The sequence below is a fragment of the Sminthopsis crassicaudata genome, chromosome 1 (assembly GCF_048593235.1).
Source record: "Sminthopsis crassicaudata isolate SCR6 chromosome 1, ASM4859323v1, whole genome shotgun sequence".
Taxonomy (NCBI): Eukaryota; Metazoa; Chordata; class Mammalia; order Dasyuromorphia; family Dasyuridae; genus Sminthopsis; species Sminthopsis crassicaudata.
In genome coordinates this window covers 67,814,903-67,841,675 of record NC_133617.1, presented here as the reverse complement: position 1 = coordinate 67,841,675, position 26,773 = coordinate 67,814,903, and the positions used below count along the sequence as shown (strand labels likewise).

At 35.3% G+C, this 26,773-nt stretch overlaps 2 protein-coding genes across 5 annotated transcripts in view; both read left to right on the top strand.

Annotated features, from left to right (window-relative positions):
* The window catches only part of RFX2 (regulatory factor X2), a 139,071-nt gene that overhangs the window by 36,564 nt on the left and 75,734 nt on the right, over nt 1–26,773 (top strand). The window lies entirely within an intron of this gene.
* Nucleotides 15,487–16,761, top strand: LOC141565681 (keratin, type I cytoskeletal 19-like). Its single transcript, XM_074309098.1, is given in 2 exon segments — nt 15,487–15,983; nt 15,985–16,761. Coding segments are annotated over 2 exon segments (1,203 nt in total). The 5' UTR covers nt 15,487–15,542; the 3' UTR covers nt 16,747–16,761.

Genomic DNA, 26,773 nt, shown 5'->3' with positions numbered 1-26,773 from the left:
ACATTTGTCTTCATATTGTGTTTCCCATTAGATTGTAAACTCCTTGAGGTAAGGGACTGGTATTTGTTTTTTGTTTTTGCTCCTTTTTATTTCCACAGTGCTTAGTAAAGTGCCCTGGCACATAGCATTTAGTAAATGTTTGTTGGTTGATTGATTGAAACAATTCATACATAAATCAAATATAAGGTAATCTTAGAAGAGAAGCCTCTGGAAACTAGGAGGAAGTGGAGGGGAGGATTAGGAAAGGCATTCTACTTGAATTGAGCCTAAAAAGAAACCAGTTATTTCCAAAGGAGAGCCTTTCAGGCATAGAAGACATTCAGTGCAAAGACCACAGAGATAGAAAAGGTGCTGACCTGTATGAAGAACTAGAGGTAGGCCAGTATGGTTGGACCAAAGAAGCTACAAGGAACTAATGTGTAAGTGGATTGGAAGGTAGAAAAGGAATAGGATGTAAACATTTTAAATGGAGGAGTTTGCAATTTATTTTAGAGGTAACAGAGTCACTGGAATTCATTGAGTATGGGAATGACAAGGTCAGACATATGCTTTAGTCACTTTATACTGAATTTCGATTGGAATGGGGAGAGATTTGTGGCAGGGAGATCAATAGGAGGTAATTGCGATAACATAAGTGAAAAATAATGAGAGAGTCTGGAATAGGGCAGTGGCTTGTGAGAGAATTTCTTTAATATCAAACTCTGAAATTTTGCTAGAGATTGAAATCAAGCTTACTTGTCTATAGTTTGTAGATTCTATTTTCTTCCCTTTGTTTAAAATCAAGAGTATTTTCCTTTCTGTAACTTTGTCAAACCTCTCCCACCTTCCATGGTCTTTCAGATATCCTTGATGGTAGAATCTATGATATCCTTGATTGGTTCTGCCATCACACCTTCCATTTAGAGCTTTAAGTACTTGTAGTCATCTAGGGATAAAGTGACTTGAGTTCTTAAAATCATAGCATTCTAGATATAGGATGATAGATCATAGATATAGACCTCTGAGGTCATAAGTCAAACTCATTCATTTTACAAATGAGGAAACTCAGGCCAGGCCTAAAAAGGTTAAGTTTACATTCACATGGGCAGTAAGTCCCTGAACTAGGATTCAGACTAAGATCCCATGACTCCAAGAAGAGTGGGAAAACTCAGTATTCTTTCCATTATACAATGTTAAATTTTTCAAGGTTAATTAAGGTACTGTCTTATTCTCACTTATTTCTCTTAGGTATCAATTCATTATTGGTAATTTTTCTACCCTTTCCCATTTAAAGATCATTCTCCTTAATAAAATAGAAACAGGGGCAGCTAGTTGGTGCAGTGGATAGAGTACCAGCCCTGAAATCAGGAGGACCTGAGTTCAAATCTGGTCTCAGACACTTAACACTTCATAGCTGTGTGATCCTGGGCAGGTCACTTAACCCCAAATGCCTCAGGAAAAAAAAAAAGAAAAAGGAAAGAAACACAACTTGAAAGTCTTCCCGCTTTTGTGAATTATCATAATTTAATTCTATCCAATCCCAGGAGCAGCCCTATTCCTTCTTGTTCCTCCTCTTTTTCCTAATATGACTTTTAAAACAAAACAAAAAACATCTCAATAACATTCTCTTGTTATTAGTTTTGCTTGCTCATTCTGAGTTTTAGAACTCTTGAGAACACTCTTTTTTTTAAATATTTCTTAATAAATTTTACTTGAATAATTGTTAAATATGGATTTCTAGTAAGTAACTGAATTACTACATTTCTCCTTCAGATTGTTATAATGTGTGGCCTTAATTCAGAGTACCAGAATTTTATTCATTTCTGATGTCCGAGTTTTTCTCTTAGTTTTGATTTCTAGGATTTATTTTCCTGCTACCAACTGAAGGCTGTCCACCAGACAGAAAAAGAGAATGTTCAGAAACCTGTCTTGACACTATTCTTAAAGTATCATGTTTCCAGTGCATATTCATTGTCATTTAATCTGGGCCATCTTTTAAAAATCAAAATTGGTTAGTGATTTGCATTCTTATCAGTCTCTTTAGACTATTCATTCTCCTTTTGCTTCTTTAATGGATTTACCTTTCCTGTCTCTTGTTTATCTGTGTCTTCAGAATATCTCTAACGTTTTCGATCTGTGGCATCCTCTTAGTCCTTCCTTTGAACCCTCTGAAATCTTCAACTATTCTTTATCACTAAACTGTAAGATAGAATGGTCCATCTTCCCCCATCCCTAAGGTTCCTATCTTTTCTATAATTATAATTAATGAGAATTGGATCCAGAATAAAAAGTTTCCTTGTAGATTCATCTGCCTTTTATAAGGCATTATTTTTATGATTAGTCAAGAAGTTAGTAGATGCTCTGCTTTTGGTTAAGAAAGTGTTGTAGCAGATGTTATCACCATGTCTCCATACCAGACTTCCTGGCTCTTTTCTAAATTCCTTAGCTTTTCAACAACCATTTGTTAGGTATTTTGTAATAGAGACAAAATGCTTGCTTAGATCCTTCCCTGTGATTCTATGATTGTAACACTATTTATATAGTCATTCGTGTACAATGATAATATTACTGTCTGTCTTGATCTTCCCTCAAATGTTCTTCAACATATTCTGCATCTTCCTATCCTCAATTCTTGAAAATTCCCTGCCTGAGAAAGAAAGAAAAACAAAACCCCTAGTAAAGGCATATACACAGTACATTTGTATATACAAGCTAAATGGACAAGCATCAGCATGTGAAAAAAAATTGTCTCACTTCACTCTGAGTCCTTTACTTCTTTATCAGGAGCGGGGTAGCATTTCATCAGGAGGCTTCTAGAGTTGTGGTTGACCTTACATTGATCAGAATTTTTTACAATATTATTGTCACTGTATAAATTGTTTTCTTGATTTGCTTACTTTGCTCATACAAGTCTTCCCAATTTTCTCTGAAAAGATCCTATCATTTCTTAAGCATAAAAGTATCACATTTATATATCATAATTTGTTTAGGCAGTTGATGAACATCCCTTTGAGTTTTCATTCTTTGCTATGTCAAAAAGAATTGCTATAAATATTCTTGCACTTTCTAAGTTAGAATTTGTTTTATTAATCTCTCCATTAAAATGACCTCTCTTTAATTCCCCCTTCTCTCTACTCCTTTCCTGTTATAAATGAATTATATTTTTATATCCAACTTTGTGTATGTGGGTGTATTATTCCTTTTATAACTACTTCAGATGAGAATTAAGGTTCAACTACCAGTTGTTCCCCTTGACTTCTTTCTCATTGTTTGAATAAATTTCTATTTATTTTCTACATCCTGATTATGTGAGATAGTTTTCCCTACCCTTCCTTTCTTCCCCATTTTCCCCCTGAGTGTAATTCCATTACCTTTTTCTTTGCATTTCTATTCATCAAGACATAATGCAACCATTCTCAGGCTTTTTGTCTAACTAGATTTCTGCCATGATGCTTGATGATGATTGGGTTATTTTTATGATTTCTTGAAACATGAAATCTAGATTCTTTTTGGGGTAGTGGTACATGGGATCCATGGCTTTTAGGTAATCCAGTGATTCTGAAATTATCTCTTCTCAAACTATATTTTAGATCAATTGTTTTCACCAAAAAATACCTTATTTTGTTTTTGATCTTTTTTTTTTTCCAGACTTTGGACTTTGTTTTACTATTTCTTATCTCATGGAGTCAATTCATTGGCTTCTATTCGCTACATTCCAATTTTTCAAAGAGTTTTGTTGCTTAGGTAAGGTTTTTAACATCTTGTGCCAACCTATTAATTCCCTTTCCAAATTTTTGCTTTGTTCTCAATTCTTTTTCAGTTTTTTCCTCTAGCACTCTCTTTTGATTTGACATAGTAAACTTTTTTTTAAAAATGTTGTTTTATCTTTTTTAGGAATTCTGTTGATTTTATGCCCAAAGTCTTTTTCTTTGAAGCTTTGTTTTTAGATATTTAAAAAATTATCCTCCTCTTCTGTTTGTCTTGATCATGCCTAGTAATAATAAAAGCAATAGCTAGCATTTATATAGTACTTTAAAGTTTGCAAAGCATTTTACAAATATCTCATTTTATCTTTCCCACAATATGGGGGGTTGAGGGATGCAGGTATTATTATTATTCTAGTTTAGCAGATGAGAAAACTCAGACAGACAGATTAAATGGCTTACGCAGGATCACTGAGACTGGATACAAATTTAGGTCTTACTACAAGTACTGTACTCTGTTTGCTATGCCAGCTTGCTTTTTGTGGTTGGGTTATTATTATTATTATTTTGTTGTTTATTCTTACACCCTACTTCTATTCTTGTCTTGGGAGGGAATGTCTGGGCTGATCTTGTTGCTGTTTTCTTAGGGTATTGAGTTTGTTGTGGAAGAACAGGGACTTCTAGTGATCAGGGACAACTCAGATTTGAGATCTGTAAATTTTCAGTGCTTCATAAGTGATCCAGGGTAAACTTTGGTTGCTGCCCTCCTGATCTCAACTCTACAAGTTTCTGACCTGTGTTCCAGCCTGTACTAAGCATATGGGTTTGTCCCATTTGGAGTTTCAGGAGATTGCTACTGGAATCGGTTACTATCTGGTTCAGTCACAGAATTATAGTTCTTCCTTTGTTCTGGGATTCTTGCCTTAGTTATTCCTCTGAACCACAAGATTTAGACCCTGCTTTTACTCTGGGAATTGGAGCTCCATAGGTATTACTCACTTCTGAACTTGTAGGATAGGGCCTATAAGCACTCCTCAGTATGGAATGCCACTACCCCTAGGGCCAGGTCTGCCCCTGGACCTAGAACTGGGTAGTGAACAACAGAGCTACCAATTGGCATATTAGTGCACCCTATATAAATTTAGGCTCCTCTCTGCAAAATCTGAGGCTTCATTTTACTATGGTACATAGCCTCACCCTGTGTTGGAATGCTCCCCATGGTCTGTTTCTGGCCAGACCCTGTCCTGAATATCCATAGACCTCTCTCTGTCTCTCTCTGTCAACCTATGTTGGAAAAATGACTCATGATCTTTTCTTGGATTTCTCAATCAGGATTCAGCCTGGTGCATTTTTTATATTTATTTGGAGGAGTTGTGGGGGAAGGGGAAGTTTACTGGATTTCTTCCTGCTATGCTGTCATCTCTACTTTGTCTCCATATATCTTTTTAATATGCAGTGTTACTTAACCTCTCATTTTCATATTCATTTTCTTTTGGATGGAGTATACTATTCCAGAGACATATTCCATCTCAGAGATAACCATAAGGTCTGTTTTCCCTCCTGACATTAGGACTTCTAATTTGTCTTGCTTATTGCCTATATACTTAATGCATTTTGTGTAAATCAATTAGTCAGGCATTCATTAAGTGCCAGGTAATCATATCAAGTTCTCTGGATACGAAGACAATTGTGAATCAGTCCATATCCTCAAGGGACATATATTGTACATTTAAGAGCATGGCTTTTACAACTAGTTTCTTTCTTGGATTTTATTTCTTTTAAATTTCTAGGTATCTCCATTGCTGTTACTATTCTTCTGTATTATTCTGTTGGACCAATTCTACTCTTTATAATATGTAGCTTTATATATAGTTTTTCCCCCTCCGCTTTTCATTTTAAAGCCATTTTGATTACTTTTGCAGCACTCCAGGTAAATACATTCTTACTAGCTCTTTTTAGGTGTACTTCCCTGGCTAGTTGTACCTATCATTCTTAGTTTTTGAACTGTCAAATCTAGAAATCCAAATTTTATGTTCAGGTATCATTTTCTAGGCCACATGTTTATATCTATTTCAGCTTTTCTATTCTGCATCTTTTGCCTTGTAGAGTCAAATGAGTTAATGTGTAGAAACCTCTTTGTAAATAATATTGTATAAATGTAGATTATTATTATCCTTTTGTGATTATTACAATATAGAGAAAAGCTGAGGAACAACTAGCCTTGCTTCTACCCTCATTCACATTGGACCAGAAAATTGGTGTGCCTATTATTCTGTTATTGTTTAACTCCTTTCAGTTATTTAAATGCATTCACTTTTTTTGATTTCTTTTGTCTCTTACATTTACTTTTCAAAAATTCTGCCTTGGCTTGGCCTTTTCAACAGGTTAAAAGTTTTCTTTTTCTTCTGAGTTTACCTCTTGGGCTTCTCTTAGCCCATGGTATCTCTTTTGCAGTTGTAGTTTTTTTCTGTTGTTTCATATCTTCCATTTCAGTTACCAAATTGGAATTTTGTTCTGGAGTCAGACTCTGCCCCTTCCCACACTCTTGTATTAATTAAGCAGTTCTTACTTAGACAAACTCTCCTCTGTAGTCTGGGATGCACTGCCACTGCATTACTGGATGTGGTTTTTTGACCAATACCTATTCTTTGCAACAATCTGTAACCTTCCTTTTCATCTCTTTGAGTGGCTTAATTTGATGCTGGCCTTGGGTCTTACCCTAACAAGCAGTTGACTGTCTTCTGATATGGTCCTGATAGGTTCTAATGAAATGTTTGAGATTGTGGTAGCAAAGTCTCTTGAGAGCCCTTCCCCTCTATAAAATTTAGGTTTTAGGTTTTTTTTTGAAAGTTCCTGAGGCATGCATGTAATGCCTGGCCTTTTCTTGTCTCCAACTTGGGGCTGGCTCTGTTGCCCACTGCTATTCTGATAGGCTAAGGATGAGACCCCACTGGCTTTAGGTCCCATTTATGGACCTTATTCTCCCATGTCCCCTCTTCAAGTATCCCCAAGCTTCTGCTACATTCTTCCTTAGTTCTGATTGCTTAGAGGAGCTTATGGCGTTTCTTTTTAGATTTCTTGAACATTTATCAACTCTCTTGTGATCTTAAAGTTCTGAGCTAGAAGTATTTGATGGTAGGGCTAGACTTCTTTAGATAGTCATATCATCATTTTACTGGGCAGTCAACCATTCTAAATAGGATCAGATAACTCTGGGAGGTAATGGGATCTAGCTCACTAGATATTAGGGAAAGGCTGGATGATTACTTGGTCAATTTAATTTAGACTTAGAGTGGATTCTCCCATGTCTGTAATTCTTTCCTTATTCATTTCGGTTTCTTGGCTTCCTTGGCATCCTTCAAGTCTTAGCTAAAGTCCCACTTTTTGCTTTTTCCATCCTTTCTTAATATTAGTGTCTTCTGGGTAATTTATCTGTCAGATTTTTGAAGAATGGAGGAATTTATAATCAAAGAAGAACTAGGAATCATTATGAAACACAAAATGTATAATTTTGATTACATTAAACTAAAAAGTTCTTGCACAATACCATTACTGGGTCTGTATCCCAAGGAAATCAAAAAAGAGGGAAAAGGACCCACATGTGCAAAAATGTTTGTAGCAGCTCTTTTTGTGGTAGCAAAGAATTGGAAAAGCAGTGTGTACTCATCAGTTAGGGAATGGCTGAACAAGTTGTGGTACATGAAAGTAATGGAATATTATTGTTCTACAAAAAATGATGAACAAGCTGATAATAGAAAGGCCTGGAAGGATTTACACAAACTGATGCTGAGCGAAACAAGCAGAACTAGGAATACATTGTATACAATAACAGCAAGAATGTGTGATAATCAACTATTAAAGGCTTGGTTCTTCTAAATAGTTCAGTGATCCAAAGGAATCCCAATAGACTTTGTATAGAAAATGCCATCTGAGACCAGAGAAAGAACTTAGAAGACTGAATGTAAATCAGTACATGCTATGTTCACTTCTTTTTTCTGTTTTTTAAATCCCTTCCATGTTTTTTTCTGTTTGCTCTGATTTTTCTCTTCCAACATAATTATTAAAAATAAATAAACTAAAAATAAAAAGTTCTAGCACAAACAAAACCAATGCAGCCAAGATTAGAAAGATAGTAGAAAACTGGGGAAACAATTTTTACAACCAATATTTTTGATAAAGGCCTCATTTCTGAAATATGTAGAAAATTGAGTCAAGTTTATAAGAATACAAGTCAAAGAATATGAACAATTTACAGAAGAAATTGTCTAAATAATTATTGATCAGAGAAATTAAAGCAACGCTTCTCACTTCTCAGATTGGATAAGATGACAAGATAAGATAATGATAAATGTTGGAGGGGATGTGGGAAAACTGAAACACTGATGCATTGTTGGTAGAGTTGTGAACTAATTCAGCCATTCTGGAGACTAATTTGGAACTGTGCCCAAGGGCTATAAAATTGTGCTTCCAGAGGAGAACTATGGAGACTATATGTGAATTGAAATGTACTATTTTCACCTCTTTTTTTATTTGCTTTTTGTTTTTTGTGGTTTTTTCCCTTTTATTCTGATTTTCTTTTACAATATGACTAATATAATAAGGCAGGGATGGTTTCTGTGTCTTTATATCTCTATATCTCTAAGAATTAGCAGGTAGTCTGATACTTAGCTACTTATTAAATGCTTGTTGACTAGCTGACTAAATGCTTGTATCATTGTATCAGAGAGCCTCTGAGGTATCATCCAGCTCTGAGATACTGTCATTTAGATTCTCAGTATTCTCATGCTTCCATATTTTCTTCATTCTTTGTGGGGCTGCCAGCCACTCTACTCAACAGTGCTAAATTTTACCATGCCTGTCTATTTTCAACTCCTTACAGGCTCTACTTTTTTTCTTAATACTTTGGTCATGATGCTACATTTTCACCTTGGACCATGTTATCTATCCCCATCCCTAAGGAAGATAAGAAGCAAAACAGATGTTACCTTTAATAGAAGGATGCTTAGAGATCATGGATAAAGAGGAAGGCTTGTGAAATTGAAAAGAGATAAGTGTAACTTTGAGAGAAAATGATGATTGAATGTGGGAAGGTAAAAATGAAGTAGGGGAAGGTTAATGGATAGGGAATTGTAGCTAATGGAGAAGAAAGGTCAGTAAATAGTGGAAAGAGTGAGGAAGAAGACCCCAAAAGAGTAGATGAATAGGTTTATAGTAATGGGGATAGAGAATAGAAAAGAGAACATTTGATTAGTGATATAATAGAATAATATTAATTCTTGAACTCTACAGGGAAATACATTGAAATTTAAAAGGGGACAATTAGGGGTGGAGTTGTAAAATACCAGAAAACCTGAGTTCACATCTTAACCTCTTATGGTTACTATCAGTGTGACCCAGGGCAAATCACTTAACTTCTGTTTGCCTCAGTTTTCTCATCTATAAAATGGGAATCAAAATAGCATCTACCTCACAAAGTTGTTTTGAGAATCAAATAAATAATAATTGTTACGTGCTTAGCATATGACTGGCACATAGCAAGTACTATATGTGTTGGCTATTTTTATATTTTCTCCATAATAACTGTTTGTAAGATTCTATAATTGAGGTTAAATGTGAATGTCTGTTATCCCTACAACAAGAAGGGACAAAGAATGGACAAAAAGCAAAAATTATATAATGATTCATACCATTATTAATGTTTACATTCAGGTGGCAAACTAAGTTACATTAACTTCTAAATTCAGAAAATAGCACATAGATATGGTATTTCAAATTTTGCTTTGTAAAGCTGTCACTGTTGAGTGAAAACATTAGATGCTTTATTGTAGTGTAAAATGCAGACAAATGTGAGTGAAACATAAGTCATGAATAAGAAGCTTGGCTTTTTCTTCAGTTAGAGGAGTTAACCAGAAGCAGAATAAGCTTTTCATCCTTATCTTTCTCTCTGCTTTCACACTTGTCTTACTCTGTCAGGGAATATTATTATTCTTCTCTTCACTAATTTCTGTCTGTTCTAGCTTTGAAAACCTTACTTAGCATTTATCTTCATATCCTGTTAGAAATTAGACATTTTGGTACATATAGACTTAAATAACATGTCTTGTTCTAACTTTGTAAATGTTTGGAAATCTTTTCCATTTGGGTATATTCTAAGTTCCCAACCAGATTATAAAATTTTTGGTGGGGATGAGGAACCTATTGTCTATGATTCAAATGTATTTTACCTCCTGAATAATCTCAAATTAGGTGAATTTTCTCATAGTAACTTGGAGTTGACAATATTGAAGTATCTTTTAAAATAATGCCTCGGGCAATCAGGTGTTGCAGTGGATAGAGCAGCACCAGCCTTGAATTCAGGAAGACCTGAGTTCAAATTTGGTTTCAGACACTTAACACTTACTAGCTGTGTGACCCTGGGCAAGTCACTTAACCCCAGCTTCAGAAAAAAGAAAAGAAAAAAAAAAAAAACTGGCCATAAAATAATGCCTCTCTATCACTTCATATCTCTCAGATTGGCTAAGATGACAGAAAATTATAATGATAGAAGTTGGTGGGGATGAGGGAAAACTGGAACAAGTTGGTGGAATTGTGAAATGATGGGGAGCAATTTGTGTCCCTTGTGCCCAAAGGGTTATAAAATTGTGCATACTCTTTATATAGTAGTTTCACTACTAGGTCTGTATCCCAAAGAAATCTATAAAAGAGGGGAAAAGACCCACATGTGCAAAAATGTTTGTAGCAGTTCTTTTTGTGGTGGCAAAGAATTGAAAAATGAGTAGAGTAGGAGCCCTAGGTGGCTCAGTGGCTAGAGTACTAGCCATGAAGTCAGGAGGACCTGAGTTAAAATCTGATCTCAGAGACTTAACATATCCTAGCTGTGTGACCTTGGGCAAGTCACTTAATCCCAATTGTCTCAGCCAAAAAAAAACCAAAAAAAAAAGGAGGAGGAGGAGGAAGGAAGGAAGAAAAAGAAAAGAAAAAAATGAGTAGATGCCCATCAATTAGGAAATGACTGAATAAGTATGGTATATTAAAGTAAGGAATATTTTGTTGGAATAAAAAATGATGAACAGGCTGATTTTAGAAATACCTGGAAAGGTTTACATGAAGTCTGAGAGGATCAAGTAGAACCAGGAAAGCATCATACAAAGCAATAACAAGATTATGTGATGAGTAACTGTAATGGACTTGACTCTTCTCAGCAATGTGGTGATTCAAGACAATTCTGACTTGGAATGGAAAATGCCATCTATATCTAAAGAGAGAATTGTAAAGACTGAATGTAGATCAAAGCAAAGTAGTTTCACCTTTTTTTTTTTTTTTTTTTTTTTTTTTGCTTGTTTATTTTTTTCTCTCTTAATTTTTTTTCCCTCTTGACCTGATTTTTCTTTCACAATGTGACAGATATAGAAATTTGTTTAAAACCATTGCACATATTTAATCTATATCAGATTATCTTGGGAGTGGGGAGGTATAGAAGGGAGAAACATTTAGAACAGAGATTCTTTAAAAGTGAATATTGAAAACTATCTTTATATGTATTTGAAAAAACAAAATACTGTTTTTTAAAAGGTCAAAACGATCTTAAAATAAAATAATGCCTCATTTGTGAATTGTCCTGAGGCAATATTAAAGAGAATTTGTATTCTCTTTCTGTACCCTGGAGTCACTTCTCTCAGCTACCATAATCCCTTTTTCATTTTAGGTAGAAAAAAGTATTTTTTAGAATATACTGGCAAGATATAAGAGAAGGGAAGTGAAATCTTCACTGTACCAAAAAAACAGCTTTCCCCCCCCCCCCTATTAAAGAGGCATATATGTATATATGTATGTATGTGTATATATATATATATATATATATATATATATATATATATATATATATATATATATATATTTTTTTTTTTTTTTTTTTTTTCCTTTCCCTGAGGCTGGGGTTAAGTGACTTGCCCAGGGTCACACAGCTAGGACTTGATAAGTGTCTGAGGCTACATTTGAACTCGGATCCTCATAAATTCAAGGCTGGTGCTCTATCCACTGTGCCACCTAGCTGCCCCATATATATGTATATTCTTAAGGAAAAAAAATTTTTTTTAATTTTTTCTTTATTACTAGATACTATTACTATTATTACTAGATAATGTGCTAGACATTGAGATAAAAAAGTAAGGCTGAAATAGTCTCTCTCCTCAAAGAGTTTATATCCTACTTGGATACAACAAAAACATACATAATTATACAAATGATGAAACACCACTCCCATATTCCCTTAGAAGGCACTAACACCTGGAGGTGGGCCCTTATAGGAGGTATCCTTTGAACTGAGCTTTAAAGGAAAGTGGAGATTGTAAAAGATGAAGATGATGAGGGAGATGGTTTTCAAACATGGTAGGCAGCCTGTGTGAAATAAAGACAGAATATCATATGTGAGGAAGAACAAGATTAATTTGACTAACACTGGAATACAGAAGGGAGTGACACATAATAAGTTAGGAAAGACTGATTGGATCCTGATTGTGAAGGGCATACCATTGTAAATTTTAGAATCACATTATTCTAAACTCTTTTGTTATTTTAATTTCATTCCTTTGGACTCACTCCACATTAACTGTTTTTTCAAAATAATATATAGTCTTAATATCTGTAACTGAAGAAAGTCATCCAAGTCATTCCTATTAAACTTCATGTGAAAAGGGGGCCTAGTAAACTAATGCCATCCTCTAAAATATCAGCTCTCTTCTTCTAAACTTCACAGTAACTTCTATTTTTGAATTATCTTCTCCATGGCAATTAATGATGTCTCATTATGGTTTTCTGTTTTCTCTGCCAGCAGAGTATAAGTGCTGGTAGGTCTTCCCAAACTGGAGAAGCTTTGGTTATAGACCCAGGAATGAACTGCTAGCTAAGGATGAGTTTAACTCTGGAGACGTCATAGAGTGATGCATTTTTCAGCTGTGGGAATTCTTGTAGATTAGACCATCTACTAATTTATGCAGAGATCATAATCTATATTGATAAGAGGCAGTTACCTACCCCAATGACATTAGAGATTCCTAAAACTAATCTTGGAATTATTTTCACTCTCCAGCTGACACCTTTATGTAGAAAATGGTGATTTGGCGTTTTCTTAATACAGTTTTAATTTAATGGAAAAAACATCTGGTGTAAAATAAATCTACTGTCTAACATGTTCTCAGTCATTTTTCTTGCTTTGATCTGTAGATTATAGATGAATCAATCTTTTTTCTTTATGTTATTCAAACTCCTGTCGAATATAGGATTCCATAATGTGAATGGTTTATTTGTGGTCACCAGTACCTATCAGTTTCTTCTAGGAAACCAAATATTTGTCTTTTTAAATTCTGATAAATAGTTAACCTTTAATTATTGGATAAAATGATATATGCTAGATAAAATTTTTTTGTAAACACTAAAGAGTTCTTAGAATATTTTAAAAGGCTTGCTTTGAATTTATTAAAACTGTCAAGTGGCAATTAATATCATACTATATTATGGACATAATTTTTAAATGTTTTTAAAAAATTTTTATTGATATCTATGAGAGTTGTGTGAAGGTAGTGAGAGGTTATATGACTTTATCCTGGATCACATTATTAGAGACCTCTAATGAGATGGAAATTTAACCCAAGTTTTTCTTAGCTTTGAGATCTCTTTTTTATCCACTATGTAATACTATTTCTCAAATACAATATACATATTTAAAACTACTAAGTAATTTCCTGGGGCAAGGTACATACCACATTGGAAAGATAGGGATCAAGATAAGCCTTGTGAGAGGGAGAATTTGAAGAAATTCTATGGAGGTTAACAAAGGAATATTTTCTAGGCATGTGGAAGAGCCTTGAATAAATCCAAGAGGCACAGACAGAAGATATGAAAAGTCATAGATGATGAATATCATAGCAAGTGGCACAGTTTGACTAGAACACAGGATCTTATAAAGAGGGTAATGTGCAATAGTTCTGGAAGTAGAGGGCCATAGCTGATTGAGAAGGGCTTTAATTTTCCTATAGGGAAATTTATCTTTTCTCCTACAAATAACTGGGAACTTCTGGAACCTCTTGGACAGGGGAATAATATGATTAGGTCTGTCAAGTAGAAATATTACTTGGCAGTTGTATGTGGGAGATGAATTAGTGAGGTACAAGAGAAGGAGATTGATGAGTGAGGTGGAAGGCTATTGCTTTCTAGGTTTCTATGCTTTTTATCAGATTGCTAATTTTAGGTAGGCAACTCTTTGAAGACTATGCTGCAGGGAAGGTAAAGGAATTTGCTCAATGGAAGATCTCCACACTTAATTCCTACACTGGCCCCCTATAAGAATAGTCTTTAAGAAAAAGAAAAAAGATTTTTAATTAATTTTTTTTCCCTTGTGATAGGTTAAAGATACTTTTCTCTTCCTTTAGTTCCTTTACCCACCGAGAAGTTAAGAAATATAAAACAAATACAAAGTCGAGTAAAACAAATTTTTGCATTAGCTATATGTTTTTTAAAAGAAAGAAAGGAAAAAAATATGTATCATATCTGTACTCTTAGTCCATCAATTCCTGATTTGGAGGTCAATAATATTATCAATATAATTGATTTTCTTTGTAATCTTATATATTTAAAGACATTCCAAAAATGGGTCCACATTCTTTAAAAAGACTCTTAAATGGTTCCATGACACAAAAGAAGGTCAAGAACCCTTGAAATAGAGAAGGGAAGAAGGCCTAGCATATAGACCGTTGGGGGAGACCTATGGTTAGAGAGAATTCCCTGGATGAAGGCCCAGCAAAAGAGATAAAGAACTAAGGTAGGTAGGAAGAAAATCAGTAGAGAGCAATGTCATAAAAATCTGGAGGAGAGAGTATCCAGAAGATTTGGGTGATCATTAGTATTATTAAAGGCTGTATAGATAGGCCAAGAAGAATGGAGCTTAAGAAGAGATGGTTCCTTTTGGTAATTAAGGGCTCATTAGTAACTTTGGAGGGGGTGGTTTTAGTTTAGTGTTGGAATTGGAAGCCAGATTGCAGAGGATTTAAAAGCAAGTGAGAGGAGAAAAAGTGGAAGTGCTTAACAAATTTTGACAGTTTTAGTATTTTAAAAGGGGAGGAGAGTTATAGGACAATAGCTGTCAGGAATGGTCAGATCAAGCGATAGTTTTTTAAGATTGGAGGAGACATGGGTATGTTATCAGAGTCACTAGATGGGGAATGACTGGAGATTAGAAGTAGGGATGATAAAGGGGGAAATTTATTAAAACCAAACCAAACTCAGTGGATGCCATGAGATTAAGGATAGGTGAAATGGTTTGCCTTATAGAAGAGAGGGACTATTTTTTCATGTGGGACAGGATAAAAGAGTCTCAATGATGGAAGAAGACATGGAGTGTTGAGATGAGGTTGTTGTGGTTTGTCCTTCATTCTAAAAGAGGTCCATGACATCAGGTGATGCCATGACATATAAGTGAATTAGGTTTAAGGTGAGGGAGTTTTGTCCAAAGGCAACAACTTTACTTTCTCCTCTAGAGCTATTAGGTGGCAACATAGAGGAACTTGATCCTGGATGCAATGAGAGAGGTTTTTAAGCTAAAGGTCTTTAAAGGGTCTCAGTTTGACTGAGGCTATATCCAATCAGTGAATACAGTGAGGTAAGAAATGAGGCAAAGATGGCCTCTTTTACTTAATTTTCAAAAAAAAAAAAAAATCTGTCTGGGAGAAGAAGATTGTTTCTGGCCAAAACAAACAATTGTTATTTACTTTTACTCTTAAGAATCAGGGTCCAACTTTCCGCTCCAACTTCCGAGCACTCAGCTGTCCTCCAGGGTCCGAGCCTCCAGCCTCCCAGGCCATCGCCATGACTTCCTACAGCTACCGCCAGTCGTCCTCCACCTCCACCATGGGGCTGGGGAGCAACAACTCTGTGCGCTTTGGAAGCGGGGCTGCGTTCCGGGCGCCCAGCATCCACGGAGGCTCTGGGGGCCTGGGGGTGTCCGTGTCCCGCTTTGTCTCCTCGGGCGTGAGTGGGAGCTACGGGGGCAGTGGCAGCAGCTTCAGCCTGAGCTGTGGGGGAACCGACGGACTCCTGGCGGGCAATGAGAAGAACACCATGCAGAACCTCAACGACCGCCTGGCCTCCTACTTGGACAAGGTGCGTGCCCTGGAGGAAGCCAAGTGCGACCTGGAGGTGAAGATCCGGGAGTGGTACCAGAAGCAGGGCCCTGGACCCGCCCGGGACTACAGCGGCTACATGAAGACTATCGAGGACCTCCACGATCAGATTCTTGGCGCCACTATTGATTGAGAACTCCAAGATTGTTCTGCAAATTGACAATGCTCGGCTGGCTGTGGATGACTTCCGAACCAAGTTTGAGACAGAGCAGGCCCTGCGTCTCAGTGTGGAGGCTGACATCAACGGCCTGCGCAGGGTGCTTGATGAGTTAACCCTGGCTAGAACTGACCTAGAGATGCAGATTGAAGGCCTGAAGGAGGAACTGGCCTATCTCAAGAAGAACCATGAAGAGGAAATGAGTGCCCTGAGTGGGCAGATAGGTGGCCAGGTGAGCGTGGAGGTGGACTCTGCACCAGGCATTGACTTGGCCAAGATCCTGAATGACATGAGAAGCCAATATGAAGCCATGGTTGAGAAGAACAGGAATGATGCAGAAGCTTGGTTCACCACGAAGACAGAAGAGCTGAATAGAGAAGTAGCGGTCCATTCAGAACAGCTCCAGACCAGCAAGACTGAAGTCACTGACCTCCGGCGGACCCTTCAGGGGCTAGAAATTGAGCAGTCTCAGCTCAGCATGAAAGCGGCTCTTGAAGGCACACTGGCGGAAACAGAAGCCCGTTATGGGGCCCAGCTGTCACAGATAAAGGTCATCATCAGCAACATTGAGGCTCAGCTGAGTGACGTCCAAGCAGACACAGAGCGCCAGAACCAGGAATATCTGCTCCTCATGGATATCAAGAGCCGGCTGGAGTGGGAGATCTCTACCTACCGTAGCCTGCTTGAAGGCCATGATGGCCAAGACACTAATATATGCCAAAAAGCTGTCTGAATCATAGGCGGGTCCTGCATGGAGAGTCCTGGGTACAGGGCCCTCTGGAGGAGTGCTGAGGAAGCAGCCAAGTGAGGATGTCTGGGTGGGAGAGGGTAGCATTCTGGCTGTATTCCCATCTACCCTCTAAATAAAACTTCTGATTTTGAGGGGAAAAAAAAAAAAAAAGAATCAGGGTCCAAACAATGACCAAGTGGGACTTTGCCTGAGATCTATTGCTAAGCAGTCAATGAGAGCCAGAATAATTTGGGTTTAAGGCATGTTATTAGACCTCTTGTGAAGGTAGGGAGAAGGAGGAGTTCTTGGTGAATGGTCTCAATTTTTTCATTGAATTATGTATAAGGCAGGTTCCTCAACTGAAAGTGTATGTTTAGAACAGCTACTGTTGTATGTGAAATAGTAAATTGATAGATACAAAAGGTTTTACTTGCTGCTGTAAAGATCCAGTTGAAATTGTCATGTAATTTTGCAGTAGACCCAGTCAGCTGTTTTCTGATTTCCTCCTCTTTGTTTATCAGCACTTACATTGGATTAAAGGAGGCAGATGGTGGGAGTAATAAAAGGTTGAGGTTTGGCAAGATGTGATTGGTGATAGGATAATATTTGCTTTGGTAAGGATACTACTACCACTGACATAGATTAAATTATGTCCAAAAGAAAAATTATCAACCACTTTTTCAGTCTTGTCATGATAAGCCTCGATTTCTTTTGATAGGCTAGTTCTAAGGCAAGAGACACATTTTAACAGCTTTTTCAGGATTAGAGGCATTTGTCAAGAGTTTGTGTACTAGAATCATAACCATTAAGAATCCGGGGTTACTTCCATAAACAATGATACATTGGAGTAGGACCTTAGTAAAGAATTACTATAAACTAGTATACAAACTAAACTAGTATTCATAAGTGTCACTCTAGTTTAGTTCCAAATAGTTATTTAAAAAAAAATTCATTCCTACATACAAATAGGGAGAAATTATTCTTTGGGAACTGAACTTTTTGCTCCACAAAGGTACCATTGAATACCTGGAAATATGATTTAAATATTATTAGGGTGGTCAAAAAGAATTTATTTGTCATTTCTGGGAAAAGAGTGTGAACCACTACATAGCATTTCCAATCCCTCTGTTTTTGTCCACTTGCATTTTTGATTTCTTTCACAGGTTAATTTTACCTTATTTCTAAGTCCGACTTTTCTTCTGCAGCAAAATAAGTGTATGGATACGTATACATGTATTTAACATATACTTTAACATATTTAACATGTATTAGTCCATCTGAGGGGGAAGGAGGTAGGAGGGGAAAAATTGGAACAGAAGGTTTTGCAAGGGTCAATGCTGAAAAATTACCCATGCATATATCTTGTAAATAAAAAGCTGCTATAATAATAATAATTTGTCTCTTCAAAGTAAGCAGTGTATTCATCTGTAATTAAGGTGACTCAATATTTTTCTGGTTCTTACTAAAACTACTATCCAAATGTTAGTTTGTTAATATTAGTTCTTACTGTGTAAGGTAGATGATAGTTATCACTATTATTCCCCATATTAAAATGTGGGGAAACAAGCAAAAAGAAAATAATAAAAAGATTGCTTAAGGTCAAGGTGAGGTAGTAGGTGAGTGAAGAATGGAGCCCAAAAATTATCCTCATCTTTTTTTGTATTTCTTTCCTGTCATTGCTAGTTACTTGGTTACCAGAATATTTGCATGTAAACAGAAGCTTCTTCCCTTTATATCCAGCCAGATTCATTCATTGATGCTTTAATCTGGACTTGGCTACAGTTCCTTTTTAAAAATTCCTTATGTCTTCTCTTAAATACCAAAGCAGAGATCTCCTTGTGTTTTAGTTTCTACTGAAGCCCCTCCAAAAGGACATTTGCATTTTATGCTTATTTTCTTAGTTAGAGCCAAAACATACCTGAGTGTAAACAATTCCATGATTCCTGTCTCACTTTTTTACATTTCTCTTAACCAATTTTGACGATTAAACCTTTACTAGGCAAATAAAGTCTTCTTGACTTAGAAATTACATTTTGTACATAAAAAGTAGAAGGCTGATTCTTCTGATCACTGAGCAAAAGCCAAGGTCTAGTTTTTGCTATTCTGTTGCATCACACCATTCCTCCTTAAATATTAAGATTTCTGATGCCAGCCACATGCTCTTTATTTACCACCTGCAAACGAATGAATCTAAGCTTTCACTTGAATATTTCTCTTTTGTGTAGGGAGGTACAGCATCTTAAACTTTTTCATTCATGACTCCTTTTTGCTTGAAAAAAATTTACATGATCCTGAATATGTAGCTATATAAAATAGATATGCAAATCAAACATTTACTGATAATAAATCATAATTTTGTGATCTATCCACATTCAGTTGAGACCCCTTATAGGGTCATGAACCATAATTTTAAAAACTGAGATATAGGGGGCAGTGAACCAAAAATTTGAGAAAGGAAGCTAGTAAGGAACCAATTCATCTGTATAAAATCAGCAATTTAGTTGGTTGACTGATGACATCTCTTTATGACACCTGTTGTGAGTGAGAAGGGAGAAGAAGGCAGATAACAATAAACATTTATTAAGCCCTTACTCTGGGCCAGACAATGTTAACATTGAGGATATAAATATAAGCTAAACGAAAGTTATCTGTCCTCAAAGTGCTTATTTTATAAAAATAAATTTTATTGATAAATTTTTTCTTATATCATCATTGTTTGATTTTTTTTCCTGAGGCAATTGGGATTAAGTGATTTGCTCAGGGTCACACAGCTATCAAGAGTTAAATATCTGAGTCAATTTTGAACTCAGGTCCTCCTACTTCAGGACTGGTACTCTAATCCACTGGGCCACCTAGCTACCTCTTCATCGTTTTCTTTTTCTTTTTTCTTTTTCCCTTTTTTTATTATAGTTTTTTTTTTATTTACAAGGGTAATTTTTCAGCATTGACAATTGCAAAACCTTTTGTTCCAACTTTTCCCCTCATTCCCCTACCCTTTCCCCCAGATGGCAGGTTGACCAATAGATGTTAATAAATATGTTAAAGTATAAATTAAATACAATATATGTATACACATCATTGTTTTCTTAAGTGTTATTTCCCTTTCCCCTTCCCTTTCCCTTTCCAGCGACCCCATTCTATGTAACATTGTATTTTTTAGAGGGGGAAAAAGAAATCAGCATAACTGATCAATATATAGAAAAAAGTCCAAAAATGTAACACCTGTGGGACCCATTCCATCTTTATAGAGGGGTGGGTTGGAGATATCCTCTCATTCCATTAAGTTCTTCTTGATCTTTATGATTTTATTACATTTGCTTTTGATTTTTTGCTGTATAATTAATCTTTCCATTTACATTGTTCTAGTTGCTATGGCAATTGTTTTTTTGGTCCATCCAACTCCTCCAACATTGACTAGTGCTACTTTTGGTTATTTTTGCTAACTTGCAGAGTATGAGGTAAAATCTCAAGATTATTTTGATTTGCATTTCTCATTATTAATGATTTGGAGTATTCTTTTTTTCAGCTTGTAAATATTTTGCAATTCTTTTGAGACTATTGGTGAATGTTAGTCATATATATGTACACACATACATACACACATGTATATGTATGTAATATTTCTATATCTTGGACACCAAATTTTTATTAGAGAAATTAGATACAGAGAAAGGTACCAAACCAAAGCTAAGTAATGAGATATGACTTTCTTCTAAATTTTTAAGTAGTATGATCATTAATATTATCGTCATCTATTCATTTAGAATATACTGTAGAATACAGCGTAAAATGTTGGGTAAGCCTAATTTCTGCTCAGTTTTTCCAGCTTTTTTTTCTGAAATGAAGAATTTTTTCTAGGTAATCTATCTTTTTCATTTTATCAAACATTGGGTTTTTGAGTTCTATTTTTTTTTATTTTCCCTTGTCTAATCTATTCCAGTGATTTCTCTATTTTTTAACCAATACCAGATGGTTTTAATGATTGTTTCTTTTTGATACAACTTGAGGTCTAGAAGTGCTATTCTCCTTTTTGTTCCTATTTCGTTTTATCATTTCCTTTGATATTCTTTTTTTAAATGAATTTTATAATTTTTTCAAGTTCTATAAAGTAGTCTCTTGCTAATTTGATTGGCATAGCATTGACGTGTAAATTAACTTTAGTAGTATTGTCATTTTTTATTATGTTGGCACTATCAAGTTGTGAGCACCGATTATTCCTCTTGTAATTTATTTCTTTAATGAGCATTTTATAATTGAATCTGAATCTTTTGTGTGCTTTACTTGACATTTTATGCATTTTGTAGTTATTTGAAATGAAATTTCCCTTTCTATTGTGATTTCTTTATCATTATTATTATTATGGAGGAGTGCTGTTGATTTTTGCAGATTTATTTTATAGCTGCAATTTTGCTGAAGCTATTGTCTTAATTAGTAACTTTGTTGATCCCCTACAGTTTCCAAGTCATATCATCAGCAAAAAGGTATAATTTTATTTCCTCTTTACTTATCTTTATGCCTTAAATTTCTTTATTATTGATGTTAGCATTTATATAACTATATCCAATAATAAAGAAGAAAGTGAGTTTCCTTACTTTACTTTCATATTTACTGGAAACAGTTTTAGATAGGTACTTTTTGTGCTTTTTTTTTTTTTTATAAGTTCTTTTGTAGACTTTTTCTGTATTTATTAAGATGATTATGGAGGTTTGGATATTTTTGAACAGGATTTTGTTAAAATTTTTTGAGCCAATTCATTAATGTTCATTAATGATACTGGCATCCCTCAGTTTTATTTTATGTATTTTTTTAATGTGTTTCTTGTAAGCCACACATCGTAAGGTTTGGTTTTATTTTGTTATCGAATCTGGCACTCCTTTTTGTTTTATTGGCTTATTTAATTCATTCACTTGTAAAGTATTAAGATTTAGGCTTAGATTTTTTTCCTTTATTTGCCTCTAAATTTTTTTCTAATTATGATTCCTCTCATCTCCCTTTCTTTTGTTGTAAAAGAAGTACTATTATATTTCTTTAGTTACTTAATCTTTTTAAGTGTCCTATGTCCACTGAATGTCCTCCTTGCACCTTTGATCCCTTCCTTAAATGTTTGCTTATTAGTTCTTTTTTCTCTTCTGCTTTCATATTATATAATTTGTCCCTCCTTTTTTCTCTCAGTTAAGTAGATTCCTCCTCCTTTCACTTTCCCTTTAAGTAGTCCTTTTCATTAGTTTTTAATATTTCATTTTTGCGCCCCTTTCCAAAAATAAGTTTTTTTTTCTCTTACCTATCATCTTGTTCTTTGATCATAAATCACGATCCCTTTAATTATCTGGTCTCTTTCTTTGTAAACTCTTTGTAATAGAAATTTCCCAGGTATCCATTCTAGGATCCTTCCCTCCCTCCTCTTGCTTCCCCAGGTACCAGTTGTCCCCACGAATATGTAGAATTTGAGTATCCTATAAATTCAATTACTTGATCTCCCTTGAAAACTTGTCTTCTTGTTTCTTTTTCCTAGTATTCTGTTTCATTGCCCTCTGCTGGTGAAAAATAAAGAGGCTGCTCAGGACCTTAGCCTAGGCATTGCACTCATGCTTCTCAATTAATCAGCTAAATAGACATGTATGAAGTAGAGAACATTCTCTTTGCTCTTGCCTGTCTTTGTGGGGCATGCTTATTACTGTCTGGTACAGGGGTATACTGTGTGGGATTTCAATCAGAATGGCATAGGGAGAGTGCTAAGAAAGGACTATGTATCAGAAGTGATTAGGGCAGACTTTTTGGGGGTGGCAGTCCTGGAGTTAGGCTTTAAAGCAGGAATTCTTAATCTGGGGAGAGTCTGTGAATTTGTTTTTTAAAAAAGTTGCTAATTGTATGTCAGTATCATTGGTTTCCTTTGTATGATCCTATATGGTTTATACATTGAATTTTCCATTATTCTGAAACATGATCCATGTTTCACCAAAATGCCAAAGGAGTTTGGAGGTATGGGCAGGTATGGTAAGAACTCCTACTTTAAAAGATGGGAAAATAGGGAAAATGCTATTTTTCATATAAAAAGAAGATTGTTTTGACAGTGGTGTGAAAGATGATTTAGAGGAGATGCAGTAGATTTTGGAAGACCTGGTTCCCTTGGATTTTTGAAGAACAGGAACCAATATTACACAAATAGGCTTCTAGGTATATGATACTCTATTGTTTTGTTAAAGGATAAAAAAGGAAGGTGGTACAATTTTTTGTTCAGCTTTCTAGGCACCACATTTGTTTGTTGCATAGGTGCTTTAGAAGAAAACAAATTGCATTAGAGATATTCAATTAAGTCTGCCTAGTTTAGCACAGTGCTTGACACTAAAGTACATGCTTAATAAGTGAATTTTCATTCATTCAGCAAGATTATATACATAATTATAAAGTAAAATAATACACAGTAAATGCCCTACTAGGTACAAAGGTTAGATACCTTATGAATCTGGAGGTAGAGAGGTTGTTATAGTTTTGGGATGGGGGCTATCAAGAAAAGCTTTATGGATAAGATGGCATTTGGAATATTATTGCTTTCAAAATGTTGATCATATTTCTTCATGGTTCCCTTAGCTCTTATGAAGCTTCATCCAGGGCTACATTGTGATAAGAGCCAAAACTTTATGGGTTACTGTATGTCTGGGAATATTCAGTCTTGAGCTTTCCTTGGTTGCTCAATTCTTGAATCCTGTTTAGTGTTATGGCATGGATTATAGGCTATTCCTCTGTCTCAGACTGAGGCTGCTGAACTTTCATTTATTTATTTTTAATTAAAGCTTTTTATTTTCAAAATAGATGCATCGATAATTTTCAACATTCATCCTTAAAAAACCTTGTGTTCAAAATTTTTTCTCTCCTTTCTCCCCTACCCTCTCCCGTAGATGACAAGTGATCCAATATATGTTAAATATGTGTAATTCTTATATATATATATATATATATATATATATATATATATATATATATATATATTTCCACAAATATCATGTTGCACAAGAAAAATCAGATCAAAAAGGAAAAAAAAATGAGAAAGAAAACAAAATGCAAGCAAACAATAAAAAAAATGAAAATACTATGCTGTGATCCAGACTCAGTTCCCACAGTCCTCTCTCTGGGTGCAGATGGCTCTTTCCATCACAAGACCATTGAAACTGGCTTGGATCATCTCATTGTTAAAGAGAGCCATGTCCATCAAAATTGATTATTGTATAATCTTGCTGTTGCCTTGTACAGTGATCTTCTGGTTCTGCTCATTGCACTTAGTGTTAGTTCATGTAACTCTCTCCAGGCCTCTCTGAAATCACCCTGCTAATTGTTTCTTACAGAATAATATTCCATAACATTCATATACCATACTTTATTCTGCCATTCTCCAACTGATGGGCATCCACTCACTCTCCAGTTTCTTGCCACTACATTGAGGGCTACCACAAACATTTTTGTACATGTGGGTCCCTTTCCCCCCTTTAAGATCTCTTTGGGATATAAGCCCAGTAGAAATACTGCTAGATCAAAGGATATGCACAGTTTGATAGCCCTTTGGATATAGTTCCTAATTGCTGTCGAAGGTGCAGCTAGATGGTGCAGTGGATAGAGCACCAGCTCTGAAGTCAGGAAGACCTGAGTTCAAATTTGGCTTCAGTCACTTTACGCCTTCTATCTGTGTGACCTTGGGCAAGTCACTTAACCCCAGTTGCCTGGGGGGGGGAGAAACCCAAATTGCTCCCCAGAATGGTTGAATCAGTTCACAACTCCACCAACAATGCATCAGTGTCCCAGTTTTCCCACATATCCTCTCCATATCCATCATTATTCTTTCCTGTCATCTTAGCCAATCTGAGAGGTATGTAGTGGTACCTCAGAGTTGTCTTGATTTGCATTTCTCTGATCAATAGTAATATAGAGCATCTTTTCATATGACTAGAAATGGTTTTAATTTTTTTAACTTTTATTATCTTTTATTAAAGTTTTTTATTTTCAAAACATATGTATGGATAATTTTTCAACATTAACCCTTGCAAAATCTTGTGTTCCAATTTTCTCTCCTCTCCCCCCACTCCCTCTCCTAGATGGCAAATAATCCAATATATATTAAATTCAATATATGCATATATATTTATATAATTATCTTGCTACACAAGAAAAATCAAATCAAAGGGAGAAATGAGAAAGAAAATAAAATGCAAGCAAACAACAAAAAGAGTGAAAATCCTATGTTGTGATCCACACTCAGTCCCTATAATCCTTTCTCCTGGTGTAGATGGCTCTCTTCATCACAAGATCATCGGAACTGGTCTGAATCATCTCATTGTTGAAGAGAGCCACTTCCATCAGCATTGATCATCATATATCTTGTTGCTGTTGTGTACAATGATCTCCTGGTTCTTGCTTATTTCACTTGGCATCGGTTCATGTAAGTCTCTGAAATCATCCTGCTGACCGTTTTTTACAGAACAGTAATATTCCATAACATTCATATACTGTAACTTATTCAGCCATTCTCCAACTGATGAGCATCCACTCACTTTCCATTTTCTTGCCACAAACATTTTTGCACATGTGGGTCCCTTTCTTTCCTTTAAGATTTCCTTGGGATATAGACCCAGTAGTAACACTTCTGGGTCAATGAGTATGTACAGTTTGATAACTTGTTGGACATAGTTCTAAATTGCTCTCCAGAATGGTTAGTAGCCATTCACAATTCCACCAACAATGTATTAGTGTCCCGGTTTTCCCACATCCCTTCCCACATCCCACAACATTGGCTATTATCTTAGCCAGTCTGAGAGTTGTATAGTGGTATCTCAGAGTTGTCTTAAATTTGTATTTCTCTGATGAATAGTGGTTCATCACCTTTTTATATGACTAGAAATTTCTTCATCTGAAAATTGTTTATTCATATCTTTGATTATTTATCAATTGGAGAATGGCTTGAATTCTTATAAATTTGAGTCAGTTCTCTCTATATTTTAGAAATGAGGCCTTTATCAAAATCCTTGAATGCAAATTTTCCCCCCAGTTTATTGCTATTAGAAGTAATCTTGTCTGCATTGGTTTTGTTAGTACAAAAACTTTTTAACTTAATCAAAATTATCCATTTTGTATTCAATAATATACTTCATTTCTTCTAAGGCCACAAATTTCTTTCTTCTCCACAGATCTGAGAGCTTCTTTGCTCTTCTGATTTGCTTATAATATCATTCTTTATGTCTGAATCATAAACCCATTTTGACTGTCTTTTGGTATAGGATATTAGATGCAGTTCAGTGCCTAGTTTCTTTCATACCAATTTCCAAATTTCCCAGCAGTTTTTGTCAAATAGTGAGTTTTTATCCCAAAAGCTGGGGTCTTGGGTTTATCAAACACTAGATTACTATAGTCATTGACTATTGTATCTTGGAACCTAAATTATACTGATTGACCACTGTATTTCTTAGCCAGTACCAAATGGTTCTGATGACCACTGCTTTATAATATAGTTTAAGTCTAGTATAGATAGGCCACCTTAGTTTGCATTTCTTTCATTAATTCCCTTGAAATTCTTGGCTTTTTGTTCTTACACATGAACTTTATTATTTTTTCTAGCTCTGTAAAGTAATTTATTGGGCGATTGATTGGTATAGCACTTAATAAGTAGATTAATTTAGGTAGTATTGTAAACCTTGTACTTGATTATTTTTCCATTTGAGTAGATCTGACTTTATTTGTGTGGAAAGTGTTTTATACTTCTGTTCATATAGTTCCTGACTTTGTCTGAGCAGGTAGACTCCCAAATATTTTACATTATCTACAGTTATTTTAAATGGAATTTCTCTTTGTATCTTTTGCTGCTGGACTTTGTTGGTAATATATAAAAACTTTCATTTATTTATTTAGTTCATTCTCCAGACACAAAGTAAGTTGTGCCAGTGCTGTGAAAGATACATCCTACTGGGATGTCATGGTCTAGTAGGAGAATAGGATACAAGGGGATGATAACTATATTATGCTACAATTTAGAATAGAGAATTTTCTT